The sequence below is a fragment of the Scyliorhinus torazame genome, chromosome 6 (assembly GCF_047496885.1).
Source record: "Scyliorhinus torazame isolate Kashiwa2021f chromosome 6, sScyTor2.1, whole genome shotgun sequence".
NCBI lineage: Eukaryota > Metazoa > Chordata > Chondrichthyes > Carcharhiniformes > Scyliorhinidae > Scyliorhinus > Scyliorhinus torazame.
In genome coordinates, this window is record NC_092712.1 from 292,511,593 (window position 1) to 292,532,624 (window position 21,032).

General features: G+C 42.5%; 1 protein-coding gene across 2 annotated transcripts in view; it reads left to right on the top strand.

Moving 5' to 3' along the window:
* Positions 1 to 21,032, top strand: part of slc12a7b (solute carrier family 12 member 7b) — a 405,364-nt gene that overhangs the window by 333,125 nt on the left and 51,207 nt on the right. For both annotated transcript variants that reach the window (XM_072509843.1, XM_072509844.1), the window contains exons 6-13: positions 771 to 901; positions 3,793 to 4,034; positions 6,047 to 6,258; positions 10,339 to 10,506; positions 12,397 to 12,495; positions 14,961 to 15,018; positions 18,643 to 18,817; positions 19,589 to 19,707. In XM_072509843.1, the coding sequence (XP_072365944.1) occupies positions 771 to 901; positions 3,793 to 4,034; positions 6,047 to 6,258; positions 10,339 to 10,506; positions 12,397 to 12,495; positions 14,961 to 15,018; positions 18,643 to 18,817; positions 19,589 to 19,707 (1,204 nt within the window). The remainder of the gene's footprint in view (positions 1 to 770; positions 902 to 3,792; positions 4,035 to 6,046; positions 6,259 to 10,338; positions 10,507 to 12,396; positions 12,496 to 14,960; positions 15,019 to 18,642; positions 18,818 to 19,588; positions 19,708 to 21,032) is intronic.

Consider the following 21,032-nt stretch of genomic DNA (forward strand, 5'->3'; position numbering starts at 1 on the left):
CTGTATTAAAATGACATCAGATGTTTGATTTACCTTTTGAAGGCTGCTGTCCACATTAAATCTGGTCACTGCAATTGTCTCTTTAACTCTGAAAACTTTGTTTACTCTTCCTTGAATTCTTTTGAACCATACCTTGGTCTTTGTTCACTTAACTCCAGACTTCTTAACCTTTCTTTCTGTTCCAATTCCCTGGTTATCTGGACTGTGACTTGTACTTCAGGAAGTCTGCCTCTTTGAAGCTCCCATCCTGTCCAGTCTTTCTTCTGGCAGAGTTGAGAGGTGCTCATTCCCCAAGGTCCTGTCTCCAACTGTCCACAAATTCAGCTAAAACTTTTTTTATCCGTACACGGGCCCAGTTGATAAACAACACCCACATGTTATGCCTTTTATTTATTCTTCACATTGCAGCTCCTTCTCAGCACTATAGAAACACAGTTAGAACTTAACCAACTGCCATACATACAAACACCTTTGTCCAGCATGAACCCAACTATAGGTACTACTCTTCCAGCCACAGAAACATTAAATTAAACCCACTTGAAACTATATCTTATTCCTAATCTTTACCAATACAAATCCACCCTTAAAACTACCTTTGTTTTCCTAACAATACCTACCTAAACCCATTACTCATGGTCATCATCTAGCCTAGGCCCGTCTACTCTTGATGTTTCTTATGCTAACCTGTTTTTTACCTTTGACCCATTTTATTTCTGATCGACATTTTTCTCCTTTTCGCCTTTCACAAATTCTCTCTTTTTGTTTTGCAGCTGGGGGCTCCTACTACATGATCTCAAGGTCACTGGGCCCAGAGTTTGGAGGGGCTGTGGGCATCTGCTTTTATCTAGGAACTACTTTTGCTGGAGCCATGTACATCTTGGGAACAATTGAAATTCTACTGGTGAGTTGCAGCATTTTTTCAAAGCTGAGTCAAACTCCAAACATTTGTGAAATCAATTCTATCAAAGTTGCATAAGGCGAAGAATAGGCCTTAAAGCCTCCTGTGGCTATTCAGTCATTGGATTAGGTCACAGCTGATCTCTCCCTTAAATGGGCTGAAGAGTCTGGAATGGGTAATGAACCCTCAACCTTCGGACTGAGGTGAGAGTGCCATGGCTGGCACCTAGGGTACTTAATTCATCGCTTGAAGGCGCCATTTGCTGGGTTGCTGTTTGCTGGGCACTACCAGTCCTCTGGTACCTGATCTGGATGGCTGCTCTTCTGCAAGAGCTGAAACCGGGATTCCCTGGCTAGCCAAGAGGGACAGGATCTCAAACTAATTTTTGCCTTCCAGAGCTGATTAGCTAGCTAAAACCCACTGTCCCTTGTTGTAGTTTACTGTAGATGGGTTTCTACATGTTCAAAGCACGCAAATATTGATTTCTGGTCTTGAGATTTGTAAGCACGGTCTTTGAACTCCACAGTATTTTGTTCCAATTAACAGAGGCATGAAATTAGTATTTGAATGAAAGATGTGTTCCTCTGTAATTTACGACCTAATGGAATTCTATTCTCAGTATTTGCACATTTCAAAGTCACACATTTATTTGTGTTAATTAGGTTGCTCATTGACAAAAATGTGAAAACCTCCCATTTTCACCTCCCTTTGATTTTATATTGAGGGAAGCTTGTTTGTTTTAATATTCTTCAGACCAGCCTTCTGCCTTCGTCCATGCATTCTCCACTAACTACTGGAGCACATCCAAAAAAACTATTGCTGTTACCCACACTCGCCAATTACAATTCACCCACCAGCCCTGTGCTTACTGACCTACATTGGTAAGGCCTCAATTTAAAACTGTTGACCCTTGTTTTGACCCAAAGGCCTTCCCTATGTCCCGCATCTGTAATCTCCTCCAGCCCTGCAATCCTCCGAGATCCATGTGTTCCTCCAATCCTGGCCTCTTGCACATCTCTAAATGTCATTGATTTATTTTAGGGGGGGGCGGAGTGTGTTCCTGATTTACCAGACATTCTGGCATTTGCACTCTCGGCAAGCAGGAGATTCCATATCAGTAATGGAGCACTTTGAGTGTTTATTAGTGTAGAATCAATCAGGACAAGGTACCAATCATTGGCCTGTTGTGTCTTTCAAAGAGTTATCTAACGAGCCTCACTTTTACCATAGCACTGCAAATGTTTCATTTTCACATATACATTAAGTTCCTTTTTGAAAGTTATGGTTTAATAATAATGCTTCCAGTACCAACATAATCATACCATAGACTGAACAGTCGAGCTGTAGTACAAAGGTTAATTGCAACAAACTTTAAAACCTCAGTCGTAGCCTTGTTTCTCCTCTATGTACGTATGTTGTTCTGAAGTAACTCCTGGATTATATTGGGTATTCACCTATTTGATTGCTTCTCCAGCATCACTGAGCCAGGAGCAGCTGACAGATGTTTGTATGTGATGAATGGAGGATTTTCAGAAAACTGGCATCTAAATATTGGGGCAATTGAAGGGTTAAAAGCCCAGGGTTATAGTGTGTTTAATTGCAGTGGTCATGTTTTTTAAAAAAGATTTTGTTTTGAGTCAGAAGGTACAATTGACCAGACGCATGTGTTTTTCAGTCTGGGCTAATGCAATGAGGTTTGACTGGGAAAAGTACCTGGGGAGTTTGCTTTCAGCCTGTAAAGTTAATTTATTATTTTAGCTTGGGGAGATAATGGAATTGCTGGGTGCAGCGAAGGGATTCGGAGAGACTTGCTGAGAAATCTTTGGAGAGGAATTGAAGTCTCATCTGTCTGACACCAGGTCCACAGTTCTTCCCAGTAGGGTAGTTAGCACAAGTGTAATAATATTTAAAGCAGACCAGTCTTGTAGAGGACAAGGAAGAAGCTGAAACACGCCAGGTGAACCAGTTTTATTTTTAAGAATTTCAGCCAGAGTCTGAATGGGCTCTAACAGGAACCAAATCTGTTCTGTAAATCTAGTATTACTCTATGACGTGCTGATTTTAAGATGGATTGAGAGCTGGATGTTCCTTTTTTTGTTTCTTAAATGGGGAATTGAGTAGTAGTGTTTAAGGGGTGTAATTGGAATCTGTTCTTTTTAGGTATGAAGTTCAAGAGTTTAATATGGCATTCATAATAAAGTTTTATTTTTAAGATACCAAATCCCTATTTCTTCTTGCAATCACTCCTGGAGCGAATCATTCTTTCCGCACATTCTTAAAAATAAACTAAAATATTAGGGTTTCGGTCCAGTATCCTACCACTGTTGGGGTCTGGTCTAGAATTGTGCATAACCACCATGCATCCCATTTTGTAACTCGGTGATAGGAGGTGCAGTTATAGCAGGCTGAGAAAGTGACTGCCAATTTGTCCTGTCTGCAAGGTTGTGCCCTCCACTACTGTTTTGTAAGTGAATAAAATCTTTGGGGCTTGGAGCTCAAGGCACTTGTTTGGTAACTCTGTAACCTCGTTGCTAGTATATTGGACGGATGTTTCATCCTGTTGCCGAATATTTTCTTTTTCACACAATGTACACATTATTGTCACTGGTAAAGACTGAATTGGATGGAATTTGTTACCTTCAACAACTGGTTAGCTGGGTGACACTTGCTTTCGAGAACTATTTGAGGAGAAAAGCGGTTAGCGCCAGTCGAACTGTGCCCAAATTTAAGCTTGTGATCATAATTGATAGGGTAAGGGAGACAGATGTAGAAATTGCATGGATGGTGTCAACAGCTAGTTGACGCCATTCGGTGTTGTTGCCCCAAATGCTGTAAGTTATAGAATGGTGAATCAATGGGGCTCTTTAGGTCTAAATGCTTAACTTTTCTTCTAGACCTACATTGTTCCAAGTGCAGCTATATTCAAAGCACAGGACCCCAGCGAAGAAAACACGGCCTTGCTGAATAACATGAGGGTTTACGGCACATGTGCGATCACGTTAATGGCCACGGTGGTATTTGTCGGAGTCAAGTATGTCAACAAATTGGCTCTGGTTTTCCTAGCCTGCGTTATCCTTTCTATCCTTGCCATCTATGCAGGGGTCATCAAAACCGCCTTCAACCCACCTGACTTTCCGTAAGTACATCCATCCATCCATTCATCAGCCTTGAATGAACTACTTTGAAGATTCTGCAAGAGCCATGTCACTTTTGGAATGAAAATAAGCTGCAACGTTTTGGTCTCTGTAATATAGATCAGAAATACAAGATCATGTCTAGTTTCTGTCACGCAGCAATGGACCATTCGGCCCCTTGAGTTTATTCTGTCAGTTAGATCAAGGCTAATCTGTATCATAACTCATTTACCTGCCTTGTTTTCATACGCCTTTACACCATTCACCTTGGTTCTGTATCCCTTATTAACCTTGCCTCACAAAAATATTTACCATTATCTCAACATCAAGGCTTGGGCTGGCTCACTTTCAAACAATTTTCATCTGGTGAACTTCTGAGCATTCAGTCGGTTATTTTCCTCAGTTGGTACTTCTCCTTGAGACACCCCAAAAAAACGCACTCTAAACTCACTATTACTTCAGCGGGAACACAAGTGTTCTCTAAACTCCGTTCCCTAGCAGTTTTGCAGAATTTCTTACCAGAGTTTTGGACCTTCTGCCTTCCCACTGACTGATCCACCTCTTCTGTCTTTCCCTGTACCCCTGGCAACAGCAGTTTTTCTTTCTATTTTATTTCTTTTTCACAAGTCCACTAAACTGCTAACCCCTTTGTAACCCATCTTTCCACTCTAACGGTTGTAAAACCTCATTAAATATACATGTATACAAACCGAGCCTCCGGGACACCAGGCAGCATGAAAACCCATTCGCTCCTTTCCTTCAGCACCCGCTGATCTGCTTTGGCTCTTGATTAAACAGTGCCTCCATTTTAAAATTCTCATCCTTATTTTGAAATACCTCCATGGCTTTGCTTCTCCCTCTTCAGTCCCACAACTATTTGAGCTATCTGTAATTTTGGCTTCTTGATTTTTAACTGCTTCACTATTGGGCAGCAAACTCTGGAATTCTCTCTCTAAACCTTTCACAACGCTTTCGCTCTTTCTAAGACGCTTATTAAAATCTACCTCTTTGACTAAATGTATGTTCATAATGGCTTGTTGCAATGTATTGTTTTATGCTGCCCCATAAAGTGTCTTACATGATTTTAATAATCTCATTTTTTAAATAAAGCTGTGTGCCTGTTTTTGAAAGAAGCCCTAATTACAAACTGCATTGTAACTCATCCAATTGAAGTACTATTTTGATTAGGGTACCAAGTCCTGGGTCTGTATCCAAGGTTATGTGGCTTTTGAAAAAAGCAAAATACTGCAGATGCTGGAAATCTGAAATAAAAAAGGAAAATGCTAGATAAACTCAGCAGATCTGACAGCCTTTGTGAAGAGTGAAACAGAGTTAATGTTTTGAGTCCATATGACATTTTTTAGTTTTGAAGGAGAGTAATGCAGCATTTAGCTAAGTTTTTCCAGCATTTTCTATTAGTTTTTCCCGAATTTTCTATTTTTATTATGCGATTTTTAATGTTTTTATGCTTTAGTCCTTTGGCCTCGGGCTTATATCATTAGCTGATTTCTCGAAAAGGCCACATGTTTTCCAGAGCTGAAGCAGAATTCAGGAGAACTGAGAGCCTGTATGTACAGTAGATTGGCTAAGGTTTTTCTCCTGTGACAAGGCTGCTACAGCTGTGGCCAGATTATCATACCATTGTCCCCAGTGAATTTCCCTGGGACAGTTGTATTTTTCTCCACCTGTCTCTCCTTGGCTGTGATAAATCACAAAAGATGGTACTGTTGAGATGTTAGAGGCCAAGATTTTGGGAGAGTTTTTAAAAAACGGGTCAGTTGGAACACTGATGAGATGGGCTTTGATGGATTGAATAACATTTTCATCGCCTTGCCATATGAGGGGGAATTTTTAGTTTTTGATTATTGATTCAACTGCCTCTTTTCTGTAAACCCCTCCCATTACCACAGTTCTGATCATCTTTTAGTGACTAGGTGACTACTTGTTCACCCATGTTCTTTATCATATTTTTCACCTGCCATTTTATACACTATTATTTTCCTCCTCTCCACAGCCTCTGTATGCTTGGAAACCGGACCTTAGCCTGGCAAAATTTTGATGTGTGTGCAAAGTTTAGCATTGAAGGCAACGAGACAGTGACAACTCAGCTTTGGCAACTCTTCTGTGATAGCCCCTATCTCAATGCCACTTGCAATGAATACTTTAATCTCAACAACGTCACGATAATTCAAGGGATCCCTGGTATCGCGAGCAGAGTAATAATTGGTGAGTATCCATTAGAAAAGTGACTGTTCTCGCAGTTGCATGAGGAAGATGTTTTAACAGACAAGTTATAACCTGCGGTATGAGTTGAAACACACTTGAAAGATTGCCTACCCCATCTCTTAAAGAAAGAGTGAAGGTTCTTTCAGACACACAATATTGCACTTTGTCATATCTCTAAAATTAAAGAATTGTGAAGATTATACTCCAACTTGTTGGTACAATTGCCAGTGTAGAAGCAAAATACTGCAGATGCTGTAAATAGGAAACAAAAGCAGAAATCTTGGAAAACACTTGGCTGGCCTATAGTATCTGGAGAGAGAATGCGACTTACCAGGTTGGATAATTGTGCAGACAGGGAGACTCCACAATCCTTTAAAAATGGCAACCAGGTGCCGACACCAGGATTCGCAGCACCCCAATTTTATTTAGCGCAGCATATGGTGCAGGCTGGTGGTGGTTGCAAGCATGCACCCTACAATTCTGACCTGGCTCCATTGCAGGGATAAGGCATCTCCTAGCCCATTACAATTTTCATGAAGTTGAGCCAGACTTTCAGTGAGCTGTGGTTCAAAGTCCCTCAGAGGTATTGTTAACCACAGTCTGGATGAACAAACCCGTTGAAAGTTAAGTTCAAAAAATCTTGCCCATCTTTCCCCCCCCACCCCCAACCGTACCCTCCATACCAACCCATGTCTCTCCACCCACTCCCAATGGACACTCATACCATTCATGCCAACCGATGGCACATCAATGCCCATTTACCCAGTATGCAGCCTTCTGAATCGGATCAATGAACTCCATAGTAACAATGTCATGAATGAAAAAGCTTTTATAAAACACGTAATTCATGCATAACTTGCTGACAAAAGTTATTTTTACTGCAGTCCAAAAGTGTTAACCAAGCAGACTTTTAAAGTATCAATAGCACAAACTGCAAGAACTTGACACCTCTTTATCTTGTACAAAAAATTATTGTGTAGTAGACCTGAGAGAAAGCTATCAATCAAGCAATGTTTTCCCTTGAGTGCAGCTGTGACAGCAGATCAGGGGATGGCTGGGCTCTTGGCCAAGAATGCATAATGAGGCTATTTTCTGATGATGCTATCTATTATTTCAATCACAGAATGATGCATCACAGGAGGCCATTTGGCTCATGGTGCCTATGTCAAACTCCCCTGCTGTTTACCCACAACCAATGCTGGAGATTTTTAATTTCGCCCTGATGAATTTCCTTCCCCACGGGTGCTATTTGACTTGGAGCATTTCCAGCATTTTCTGTATTCCAGTGCCCTCCTGCTTACTCTTTTTTTCTGACTGGATTACACTTTGATTAATACCATCCATGTATTTGCCCTGCATTCGATGATATCTGTGAACTGCTCTAATTTTTAAGTTTTATTCTGGAACCATTGTAAATGTGTTTGGGTTCATTAATGACCGTACAACTTTCAGCGTAGTGTGTTTTCTTCTAACCATTTAGTACTTGGGAATCAAAATATTATCTTTGTTCTCTGTTTACATAGATACACAGAAGATAGGAGCAGAGGGAGGCCTTTTGGTCCTTCGGGCCTGCTCTGCCATTTATCACGATCATGGCTGATCATCCAACTCAGTAGCCTAATCCTGCTTTCTCCCCAAGTGCTATATCTAGCCGCCTCTTGAATATATTCAATGTTTTAGCATCAACTACTTCCTGTTGTAATGAATTCCACAGGCTCACCACTCTTTGGGTGAAGAAATGTCTCCTCATCTCTGTCCTAAATGGTTTATCCTGAATTCTCAGACTGTGATCCCTGGTTCTGGACACACCCACCATTGGGAACATTTTCCCTGCATCTATCCTGACTAGTCCTGTTAGAATTTTATAAGTCTCTGAGGTCCCCCCTCATTCTTCTGAACTCGAGCGAGAACATTCCTAACCTAGTCAGTCTCTCCTCATATGCCAGTACCTCCATCCCTGGAATCAGTCTGATAAACCTTCGCTGCATTTCCTCGAGAGCAAGAACAACCTTCCTCAGAAAAGGAGACCAAAACTGCACACAATATTCCAGGTGTGGTCTCACCAAGGCCCTGCATAATTGCAGCAACACATCCCTGCTTCTGCACTCGAAACCTCTTGCAATGAAGGCCAACATACCATTAGCCTTCTTTCCCGCCTGCTGCACATGCATGCTTACCTTCAGCGACTGGTGCACAAGGACACCCAGGTCCCACTGCACACTCACCTCTCCCATTTTACAACCATTCAGGTAGTAATCTGCCTTCCTGCTTTTGCTTCCAAAGTGAATAACTCTCACTTATCCAAATTATACTGCACCTGCCATTGGGTTGCCCACTAGCCCAACCTGTCCAGATCATGCTGTAGGATCCCTGCATCCTCGTCACAGTTCACCTTCCCACCCAACTTGGTATCATCTGCAAACTGAGATGTTACATTTTGTTCCCTCATCCAAATCATTAATATATTTTGTGAATAGCTGGGGTCCCAGCACCGATCCCTACTCTTGGTTCATCTCTGCCAACCAATTTTCTCTCCATTTCAATACACTCCCCCCCCCCCCCCCCCCCCCCCAAAATGGACTGGCTCCCCCTAGTCAACTGTTTCTCCTTCATAAATCAATGCTGACTCTGACTGATCCTGCCACTGCTTTCTAAATGTTCCGCTATAAAGTCCTTGATAATGGATTCAAGAATTCACCCCACGACCGATGTTAGGCTTACTGGTCTATAATTCCCTGTTTTCTCTTGACCTCACTTTTTGAATATTGGAGTGACATTAGCTCCCCTCCAATCTGCAGGGACTGTTCCAGAGTCTATAGAATCCCGGAAGATGACCACCAATGAATCCACTATTTCCAGAGCCACCTCCTTAAACACACTGGAATGCAGATTACTGGTGTATGTTAAAAGAAAATATACAAGGCAGAATTCTCCCTTTTTGAGACTAGGTACAGTGGTCTCCTGATATTTTCAACTGTGCAGTCACGGCTGACACCGAGATGGCGGTGGTGAGCTCTCACTGCCAGACCTACTTGGACCATCCCTGTGTGGGACAGGAAACACCACCCCTTCACTTCATCGCCGAGGAAGTGAATGTTAAGATTATCTTCACTCATAAACTGCTCACCCTGTATCTCTAGATTGCATTGCTCTTGTGGCGCTTTATCCACCAGTTAGCCCATGGGATATTGAGGTGGAGGTGCCAATACTCCATCTCCATCGCAGCCCTCTATATTGTGAAGCCACTTGCACTGTCCAAGGTAGCCGAACAGTCCTCAAGTGTGCAGATTGCCAGGTGCACGTCGATTTATGTACCATTGTGAACCATTTTGGTGTGGTTGTGTGGCGTGGCAATGTGGCCTCCTGAGCCTATGTGGGGGGGATGATTCCAGGGAGCAAGGTTTATAATTAGATGCAAATAAAAGGAACTGATAGCCCCGTTTTCCACCAGCGGGAAACGTGACCCGCCATCAGCAGGAGGATGTTGGTGTAAAACAGATTTTCGTGACCTCGAGGGATTTCCCCCACTCCCACCCGCCATGAAGCCTGCCGCAAACTGAGTGGATAATCCCGGCCTCAGATAGAACTGAAGCAACCTAAACTTCCAAAAATATTATCCAAAATAATGTTTCTTGCATTATAATAGAGAATAATTTGACATTCCACAATCAGAAAATTAGTTTGTCCAGGTCAGAGAGGTTACTCAGAAGTAATTCGGAACTTAATCTGCTGTTTAAAAACTCACTCGCAGCCTATTCAATAAGGCATACCTTTTATCGAGATTCTTTTGCAGCTAAACGGATGGAATAAGAAATGGAACTTCATGTCAATTCAATTGATTGCTAATTGATTTGCACCTGGGCGCGGGGTGTTGGGCTCCGACAGTGCACCCTGTGGAGGAGCAGGAATCACGGACAGCGACTGCAGGTCGCATCGCCTAACAGCGCATTTCGGGTCTTTGGCTGTCGGTTTCACAGTTGTAACAGCAGTGAATGCTGACAATCTTTCCAACTGCAAAGTCTGAGCTGTTATGTTGAATTAATTGTTTCGTGGCATTCTTGTTCTTGCTTTTCTTACCAGACAACATCTGGAGTACTTACGGACCACTGGGGGAAATGTTGGAAAAACAAGGAATTCCATCTGTACCTGCCTCCGAGGATGCCTCAAATACAGGACTCCCGTACGTGTTCAGTGACATTGCGACCTACTTCACCATGCTGGTTGGCATCTATTTCCCCTCTGTGACGGGTGAGTATGTAAGGGTCCTTCCTGTTTGTTCGCTCTTTGTTCCTTTATTTCCCCTTTTATGTTTGCTGTTACATTTTTGGTCCATGGATGATTATTGGATATGTCATTTTAAGGCAGGAAGCCTGTACCTTTATTTCAAACCGAAGAATCCGGATTGGCTGTGCTGGTTTAAACTAGTGATTGCAGACTGGCCAGTATCACTGAGAACTCAGTGTGATTGATTTGGCTGGTGGCCACAGCCCAGAGGGCTGTGTTCTGCCCGGTAACAGGTGGTGATTGTACATTATTCCACTGGAAGGCTTTTTAGAGTCCTGAGGTTCCAGTTTGGTTTCAGTTTTGATCCTGGCAGCCTGATGACGAGATCTAACTAACTGTCTCCAAAAGGATCCAACTAATTCCCTCCAGGAGGCCCCTGTGAGGGCTGACTCTCCAGCAAGTCTGGGTGCCGTTCTCTTGAGTCTGCAGAGGCCTGAAGTTTGATGAGCAATAAGGTGTCTCTTCAGAAAGCCTGCTGTCTGTGGGTATTGAATTTTTCTAAATGACAGGAGCCCTGAATGCATGACTCTACAAACAAGACCATTACTGGCTGAAAACCACAGACTCTAGTCTGCAAGCTTGCTGTGAAGAAAGCACACTAAAAGAACCACCATCTGAAGCAAAGACTCTTAACTTTTGACTTTCGTACTTACTATTTTTCATCCCTTTCCCTCCCTCTGTGTTTGTCTGTCTTGCATGTGTGTGAGTAGAGGGTGGGACAGTTAAAGCGGGTAGTAGATTTTAACTTGTCATTAACCAGTTGTGTTTGCCAAATATTTCATGGCAGTCCTTGTTATAAAAAACAGTAATTGTGCTTCAACTTACAAACCTAGTGACTGTAATTTTTGGGCGTCCAAGGACCAAATACTGTGGGTATTTTTTATTTCAGAACTATTGGTTAATTCACTTGTGTTGTGACTCTGGGGCACGTGGGGCTGGAAGTGATCGTGCACTAGCCCAGAGTGTCGTAACAATATGTGGCTGTGAAGAGACAGTGAGGCATTCAATTACTGAGCAGTCCCTTGGAGGATATGTTTTTTTTATCTCTCCTTTGTCTTTCTTAAAAGAGCATGCTGTAGCCCTTGTAGGTCCCAAACTAATCCTCTTCTGAAGGTGTTGCATTGTTAGTAATCTTGGCTGCCCTTCAAGACCTTCTCCAACTGCATGGGTTTCTAATGATTTGGAAATTTTCCATCACAGACCGATGTTCATAGCAAAAAATGATTTTAATAAGCATCATCCCTTTTCCCCAAAACTCTCACTCCGAAACACGCTGAGTTGAGCATGTCCAGGTTTATAATTATTCACTAACTGTTGCAAATAGGCACGGTGGCACAGTAGTTAGCACTGCTGCCTCACAGCACCAAGGACCCGGGTTCCATTCTGTCCTTGGGTGACTCAATGTGGAGTTTGCATATTCTCCCGTGTCTGCGTGGGTTTCCTCTGGGTGCTCCGGTTTCCTCCCACAGCCCAAAGATGTGCAGGTTAGTTGGATTGTCCATGCTAAAATTGCCCATTAATGTCTAAAGCTTAGGTGGGTTTACCGGGATAGGGCGGGGAGTGGACGTAGGTAGGATGCTCTTTCAGAGGCTCAGTGCAGACTTGATGGGCTGAATGGCCTCCTTCTGCCCTGTAGGGAGTATGATTCTATGAAAATCTCTGGCTTGTGTATACAAGCTAAAACTACAGGTTTAATAATATGAATGCTCAAACTGAATTGCACAAATAAATTAGCAAAACATTTGGTGAAATTTGATGCAACTCCTATTTAAACATTGTTACAAATCAGCAAGGGTGAGCACATGCATAGCTTTAATTAAATGATTCTGATGAAGGTTCCTTTTCCTTCGACAGGTATCATGGCTGGTTCAAATAGATCCGGAGACTTGAAGGATGCCCAGAAATCCATCCCTACTGGAACACTGTTAGCAATTATTACAACATCTTTCATTTGTATCCTTACATTGGGAAATCAACCCACGAATCTGAATGTAAATAACTTAAATACACTGAAATGTCAAACTGTTCTGGAGTGCAAGACTCTAGCTGCCGTGAAGCTAGAGTGGTTACACCGAGATCATGAATCAGGAAATTGAAATCAATGGATATGGTAATTTATGGACCTGGACTTGAAATGTCAATGAGCTATTTTTGTAAGAATCTCAAACTATTTGATTATCAGCTTTCTGGTAATAGAGCTTACCACCGCTACTGGACTCTGTGATTCTTGCCCCAAACTTGGTACACTCGGGGTAACTGTGGATGAGCCATAAATACGACCGATGTGGCTGTAAACTGTTGATTAATTTGAAGGACGCAAGCTGGTCGATAAAATGCAGTCAGTATCCTTCTCAGCAATTCACACTTTGACTTTCCCTTTCACCCCCACACCACAATATTTTCCACAAGTCGAGCTAGCTAGAATGCTGAAACCATGTCTCCAAACCTTGGGGTGCTCTCTTCTATACCTCATTTTTCATTAAAGTTGTTGCAACATTTAAATATTTTAATTCCTTGCTCATATGGGAGGGGCAGTGTGTTCCAAAGGTGGAGAAAATCTTGAAAGTTGAACAAGCTGGCTTTCGGCGAGGTCAAAGCCCATGTGACCAGGTCCTTGTCCCTATTATAATAATAATAATCTTTATTGTCACAAATAGGCTTGCACTAACACTGCAATTAAGTTACTGTGAAAATCCCTTAGTCGCCACATTCCGGCGCTTGTTTGGGTACATTGAGGGAGAATTCAGAATGTCCAAATCACCTAACAAGCACCTCTTTCGGGATTTATGGGAGAAACCGGAGCACCCGTAGGAAACCCATGCAGACACTGGAAGAATGTGCAGAGTCTTCATAGACAGTGACCCAAGCTGGGAATCAAACCCAGGTCCCTGGCGCTGTAAAGCAACAGTGCTAACACCTCAATTGAAAATGGCTTTGAAAATAACCTCAAAACAGGTTTTTCTCGACTTCACTGTAGCTTACAACATGGTCTGGCACACTGAACTCCTTGTTAAAAGCTCAACAGTCCTCCCTCCATGGGTTACTAACTCCGTCAAACTATTACTCCATGATAGACGATTCAAGGTGCTCATGCGTGATGAGACAGTCCAGCGGCCTTACCCAGGGCTCTGGTTCCAGCCCCAACTGTCTGCAATTTTTATATCAACGACCTGTCTCCAACTCTGTCCCGGAGGTTTATCTGTGCTGACAATATCTGCTGTGCTTCTCGGGCTCAGACATTTTCTAGTGCCAACATTAAAAAATGATATTGCAAAGCTGGCCAACTACTGTAAGAGATGTTGCCTTCAGCCCAGCAGCAATAAAACAGCCTCAAGTATATTTCACCTCTACAATGCCAGCATCAAGAGGAAACTCAGCGTATCCTTGAATGGCAAGAGACAATCATGAATAACATCGCATTTATATTGGTGTTGCCCTTGACTGAACCCTGAGCAAGACCGTAGCAAAGATCCAAATGTCAAACAATCTCCTCCGGAAACTTGCTGGCTCTTCATGGGATGCAGATGTTCAAATCTTAAGGACCTCAACTCGATTGCAGAGTACTGTGAACCAGAATGGTACAACTCATCCCAGTCATGTAGATACTCAGCTCAACACAGCAATGGATATCATCCCACACCCTCTCATAAGGAGGGAGATTGCAACAAGAAAGCTCCTGGAGAAGGTGTACATCAATCCAAGCCTGCTGCTATATCAGGACCATACCAATCCACCTGTTGCTCGGTTAAGACCATCAAGGCCCTATGGCAGCAGGAATGGGACCAAAATTCTGCCATTACAAACCTCTTCCTCATCACAGATCCCACAGCCTGCCTATCTGACGTCAACGTGCTATACCCAGATTGGACACTCCTCAACCGTTACTGCACTGGCCAAGGCGTTTGTGCAATAAATCAGCACAAGTCTGGCCTTGTAGGGATCCCGGGCTGCAGCTATGGTGCTCCCCCAATCAATGGCTCACATTGAAGACTGGCCCTGGACAATATTCAACGGAGGGCTCGGAGGGCTGAGGGCTCCATTTAATCACTACGGAAGCTGTTGCCTGGCTTGGTGATTGCTGCACACGCGGAAAAATATGTGCTCCGTCCCTTTGATCTTTAGTCAGACTTTCCTCTGAAAGTGGCCCCTCTAAACCTCTTGTCACCACACTTTCATGAAAGAGTATTTTGCTTTGATGATCTACATTCCCTAATTAGTGAGTGATTACTGAAGAGTCAATGACTAATTAAAATTTCCACTGGTAAGTAGTCACACTACTATTAAATGGACACTATTACACCAGTAATTTCTGTCCCCACAGGATTTTGATTTCAAGTGTGTTTTACCAGGTGAGTAGTATAACTAACATAGGTAACATTTGTTTTGCACAAAATAATTTCCTTAATAATCAACAACAGACTTGACATGCATTATCTTGTTTGGCGCTTGCATCGAAGGTGTGCTGTTAAGGGACAAGTAAGTTGTCTGAATTATTGATTGTCTATTTTTCCTGGACTATTATGAATATCTGTATATTTCAAAATGTTCCAAGCTATTAATATCTATCCATGCACATAAATCATTTACACACACATGATATTCCAATTCTCTTCCCGCATCTAATGGTGCACTGAGGCAGATCTTTGTCTGTAATTCCCGGGACAGGTCGCACATTTGTCGCCGGGGCCTTATAGCTTGAGGGGCGCCATTCTACATCAAGCGTGGCTGACCAGGAGTTACACACAGGGTATGCCAGTGACCAATTAAAGTGAGCATGTGAATTTGATAATCTAATGCTCTTCCGCGATATCAAAGTTCTAATTCGAAAGCGACACCCAGAATGTACATGTTGACATATTGTCTTCAAGTGTTAGACCTATTTATTTTTTATCTCTTCTCAATGCCCCCACCCGACCCAAAGCTGTGTCTGCTCCGTAATTTATCTCTGGAATTTGTTTGTTTTCCCATGTTAGTCTGAATGCAGCTTTAAGCGACTCAGTTAATCACACTCTCGTTGCTATCTTTATCTTCCAATTGTCAGACGGCAGAGCAGGCAGTTAGTGATTTATTTGAAGCTGGGTAAATGCCAGTAGAATTGCCCAATCTCCTTTTTTAAACAAAAGAAGGGATAAGAAATATCTGATGAGTTTTAAAAAGTGACTCAAAGGTGGGAGTGCTATCACTGTGCAAGCAGAAAATATCCCGTTGCCATACGAGATTCACTTCATAACAAAAAATGGCCCAACTTTCAAATCTTCTCGGAATTTAATTTCATTATAGGGTACATAAATGTATTTTTATGATGCCAATCTAACCGTACTATAATTCACTCCTGCAGTACTTGCAATTGTAGTACCATTTAATGTCATTAACGTTTGTTTGCAAGTTATATTGCACCCTTCAAACAATCAATAAATAGACTATATTGTGTTAATGAGTTGTTAAGAGTTTCATTTGGTTCTGTATTAGTTGCCAAATTAGATAATGGGAGTGTTTTAACGCAGATATGTGATAATTGAAAAAAGTCTTCAAAGGTAGTTCAGTACTGAATGGATCACAGACCTCTTTCTTCAACACTGGGTCGTACTGACACAAGTGATTAGGTGAGATCTTTTTATCTTTTGGTCAAGTTGTTGATTCAACAATTGACATGCACTGGCAGACAGCATATGAAGATATGTTTACTTAATTGTACCATGAATTCTATTTCTCCTAATGCTGTACTAAAGAATAATAGGATGAAATACCAGGAGTAGTTCGGATTCGCTGCCAAAGTGCTATACATTTAAATGTTAATTAGTTGGCTGGTGCTTGAGCTTCTCAATATAGAACAGCAGTTGTTATTCAATTAATTTAGTTTTTTCGTCTGTTGGCATGGACCCCAATGGGTGTATAGGTTTCGACCATCTGAAACCTTTCCACGAATGTTTTGTTTTCAGCTACTAGCTGACGTTTATTTGCAAGTGGCATTGATGTCCATAGCGCACAGATCTATGGGTATTGAGGGTTGTGGATCAAATGGAGTTGAGAGGCAAATCAGCTTTATAGCTGCTTCGAAGGATTTATTATCACCACCTGTAGATTGGGGAGGATCAACCAGCAGGAAGTCAGTCAGTCAGCCTCACAATTCCAAGCTTTCCAGTAGTCTTTGCCACAATTTTGGGTGGGATTGTGAAGCATTTCCTGCAGGTGGCAATGTATCACACTTCAATGTATCCCTGCCTCAAAGGAGGTGGCTAGTGAGAAAATTCCTCAAGGCCCCTGCTGCTCCTTAGTACAGAAATCTATCCTCTGGAAAAACTCGGGTAATCCCCTCAAACTCATGAATTATTGTGAATCAATGAGGGGGGATACAGATTTTACACTAGATGACCATAATACATTGTCCTTGCGTTGCGAGGTAAAAATCTGATGGATTTATTCTTTTCCATCTAAAGGTAGACAAGTCTCCTGGACCTGATGGAATGCATCCCAGAGTGCTAAAAGAGATGGCTAGGGAAATTGCAAATGCACTAGTGATAATTTACCAAAATTCACTAGACTCTAGGGTGGTCCCGGCGGATTGGAAATTAGCAAACGTGAACCCACTTTAAAAAAAGGAGGTAGGCAGAAAGCGGGTAATTATAGGCCAGTGAGCTTAACTTCGGTAGTAGGGAAGATGCTGGAATCTATCATCAAGGAAGGAATAGCGAGGCATCTGGATGGAAATTGTCCCATTGGACAGACGCAGCATGGTTTTATAAAGGGCAGGTCGTGCCTAACTAATTTAGTGGAATTTTTTGAGGACATTAACAGTGCGGTAGATAACGGGGAGCCAATGGATGTGGTATATCTGGATTTCCAGAAAGCCTTTGACAAGGTGCCACACAAAAGGTTGTTGCATAAGATAAAGATGCATGGCATTAAGGGTAAAGTAGTAGCATGGATAGAGGATTGTTTAATTAATAGAAAGCAAAGAGTGGGGATTAATGGGTGTTTCTCTGGTTGGCAATCCGTAGCTAGTGGTGTCCCTCAGGGATCAGTGTTGGGCCCAAAACTGTTCACAATTTACATAGATGATTTGGAGTTGGGGACCAAGGGCAATGTGTCCAAGTTTGCAGCCGACACTAAGATAAGTGGTAAAGCAAAAAGTGCAGAGGATACTGGAAGTCTGCAGAGGGATTTGGATAGGCTAAGTGAATGGGCTAGGGTCTGGCAGATGGAATACAATGTTGACAAATGTGAGGTTATCCATTTTGCGAGGAATAACAGCAAAAGGGATTATTATTTAAATGATAAAATATTAAAACATGCTGCTGTGCAGAGAGACCTGGGTGTGCTAGTGCATGAGTCGCAAAAAGTTGGTTTTCAGGTGCAACAGGTGATTAAGAAGGCAAATGGAATTTTGTCCTTCATTGCTAGAGGGATGGAGTTTAAGACTAGAGAGGTTCTGCTGCAATTGTATAAGGTGTTAGTGAGGCCACACCTGGAGTATTGTGTTCAGTTTTGGTCTCCTTACTTGAGAAAGGACGTACTGGCACTGGAGGGTGTGCAGAGGAGATTCACTAGGTTAATCCCAGACCTGAAGGGGTTGGATTACGAGGAGAGGTTGAGTAGACTGGGACTGTACTCGTTGGAATTTAGAAGGATGAGGGGGGATCTTATAGAAACATATAAGATTATGAAGGGAATAGATAGGATAGATGCGGGCAGGTTGTTTCCACTGGCGGGTGAAAGCAGAACTAGGGGGCATAGCCTCAAAATAAGGGGAAGTAGATTTAGGACTGAGTTTAGGAGGAACTTCTTCACCCAAAGAGTTGTGAATCTATGGAATTCCTTGCCCAGTGAAGCAGTAGAGGCTCCTTCATTAAATGTTTTTAAGATAAAGATAGATAGTTTTTTGAAGAATAAAGGGATTAAGGGTTATGGTGTTCGGGCCGGAAAGTGGAGCTGAGTCCACAAAAGATCAGCCATGATCTCATTGAATGGTGGAGCAGGCTCGAGGAGCCAGATGGCCTACTCCTGCTCCTAGTTCTTATGTTTATGTTCATCCCTAATCTCCTTCACTTTCTGTTGCAACCTGTGTTTAAAGGAAGTTTATCTTTGTTTATCTTTTCCTAGGTTTGGTGAGTCTGTGAACGGCAACCTTGTCATTGGAACGCTGGCTTGGCCGTCTCCCTGGGTTATTGTGATTGGTTCTTTCTTTTCAACATGTGGTGCTGGTCTCCAGAGTCTCACTGGGGCCCCTCGGCTAATGCAGGCCATTGCCAGGGATGGAATAGTTCCCTTCCTACGGGTATGTACAAATAAGCACGGGGCGGTTGTATTAAACTTAATAAATAAGATGTTGATAAAATACGGTTATTAAACTTGCAGAGTAAGTGTGTATGTGGAAATTCATTTCAATAGACGAGGAGGAGGTGGTGCATTTTGGCAGAAGTTATAAGGAGGCCAAATACTCCTTAAATGTTCGTCTAAATGGGTTTCTCCCTTTCCCAGAACTATCGTGGGTATTGTGTTAACTGTGTTAACAGGGGCAGCACGGTAGCATTGTGGTTAACACAATTGCTTCACCGCTCCAGGGTCCCAGGTTCGATTCCGGCTTGGGTCACTGTCTGTGCGGAGTCTGCACATACCCCCCGTGTGTGCGTGGGTTTCCTCCGGGTGCTCCGGTTTCCTCCCACAGTCCAAAGATGTGCAGGTTAGGTGGATTAGCTGTGATAAATTGCCCTTAGTGTCCAAAATTGCCTTTAGTGTTGGGTGGGATTACTGGGTTATGGGGATAGGGTGGAGGTGTTGACCTTGGGTAGGGTGCTCTTTCCAAGAGCCGGTGCAGACCCGATGGGCCGAATAGCCTCCTTCTGCACTGTAAATTCTATGATAATCTATGTATATCTATGCCTCCCATTGTGCAGTATATACCACATTCTCACTGTGTTACTCAATATTCCCAACGGCCCAACTATGGCAGGCATAGTTGTCCCATGATGTGCCTCTGCTACATATAAGTTATGTAATTATGTTGATAAGTGTAATTCATATGTACATTTTCTACTTTTTAAATCAGGTCTTTGGTCATGGAAAGGCTAATGGTGAACCAACATGGGCTCTCCTGCTCACAGCTGGTATTTGTGAGATTGGCATTTTGATTGCTTCTCTTGACAGTGTAGCTCCCATTCTTTCCATGTAAGTATAGATTTTCTTTTCCCCAAATCAGGTTGAGATTGAAAAATCTGTATAGTTTCCATCCCTTAACCGGAGCCAGACTTTTAATAGGTGGGCGCACATCCAAAGTTCGTGGTGGTTGGCTTTTGAGATCTTGTGCAATGGGCACATATATTTTCTACCTCATCTTTGACTGTCTGGTGTGCATTTCTGTCTTCAGTATTGAACCTCAGCAGCGTGTGAGCATGCATTTACATAATGCCCTCAACATAAAGAATGTCCAAAGTACTTCATGGGTTGCTGTTAAGAAAATGGGTGCCGGACAAAAAAAGATCTGTTTTTGGGGTGGTGTGGGCTGGAACAGGAAGTTTGGTCTGAAGGTGAAGAAGGCTTTTAAGGAGGAGAAGGAAATGGTGAAATCGAGAAGCTTGCATTCCAAAAGGTTGGATTTGTGCTCCTGAAGGTTCTAACGGCAATACGAAGGATTCGGGAGAAGATGCACAAAAGGCCATTGTCCGAAAAGCACTGTCTGTAAAGGGCAGGTAAACCAGTAAAATCTGCTGAATTAGACTGGACAAGTACAAAAAGATGAGGCGACAAATGTTCACACTCCATTCTATGAAAATACCTGGCACTACCTGAACTAGAGTTGTCCAATCTAGGCAGTGAACAAAGGAAGAGTTTTCACCCTGTAATGGAATAGTAATGCTGTTCAGAAGTATGCAATTGTTGATGCAACCTATACTTGACAAGAACAAATCATTTCTACATACTTGGAGATTGTGCTACATTATTATCTGGAGATGCTAGGAAATGATTAGGGTCGAAATAAGGACTACAAGTCATGGAGCAGAGAATAATCGATCAGACTGACTGGTGAAGCTTAGTAATTGGATGCTTTTCTAAATTGCCTCATTGCACATCAAGGGCATTTGTGGTCCAAAAGCACAGATCAAAACATTAATCCCAAACCGGAAGACAAAATAAACTCCACAGGAGTGAACTCCATAGAATGGTTTAAAGTAAAGGTGTAAATTGGTTGACGCAAGCTACTCGAGCGTTACTTTTTCCACATGTGGCCACATTTACTATCTGGACTGAAACATTGTAAAATGGGGAGGCTCCCATTGTTCACCTTCCAGCCCATGTGGTTATGGAGAGGCACCGAGTGTCTGCCTGCTACAGTTTGGAGAAATAATTGATTCGGAGACCACCAAGGGTGAGAATCCGGATGCGGGGGTGGGGGGTGGGGGTGGGAAGCTAGAAAACGAGCACATAGCAAAATGCGAAGACTGTTAACAGAGCATTGTACGCTTAACTGCCCCAAAAAATAACAATTTAAATTT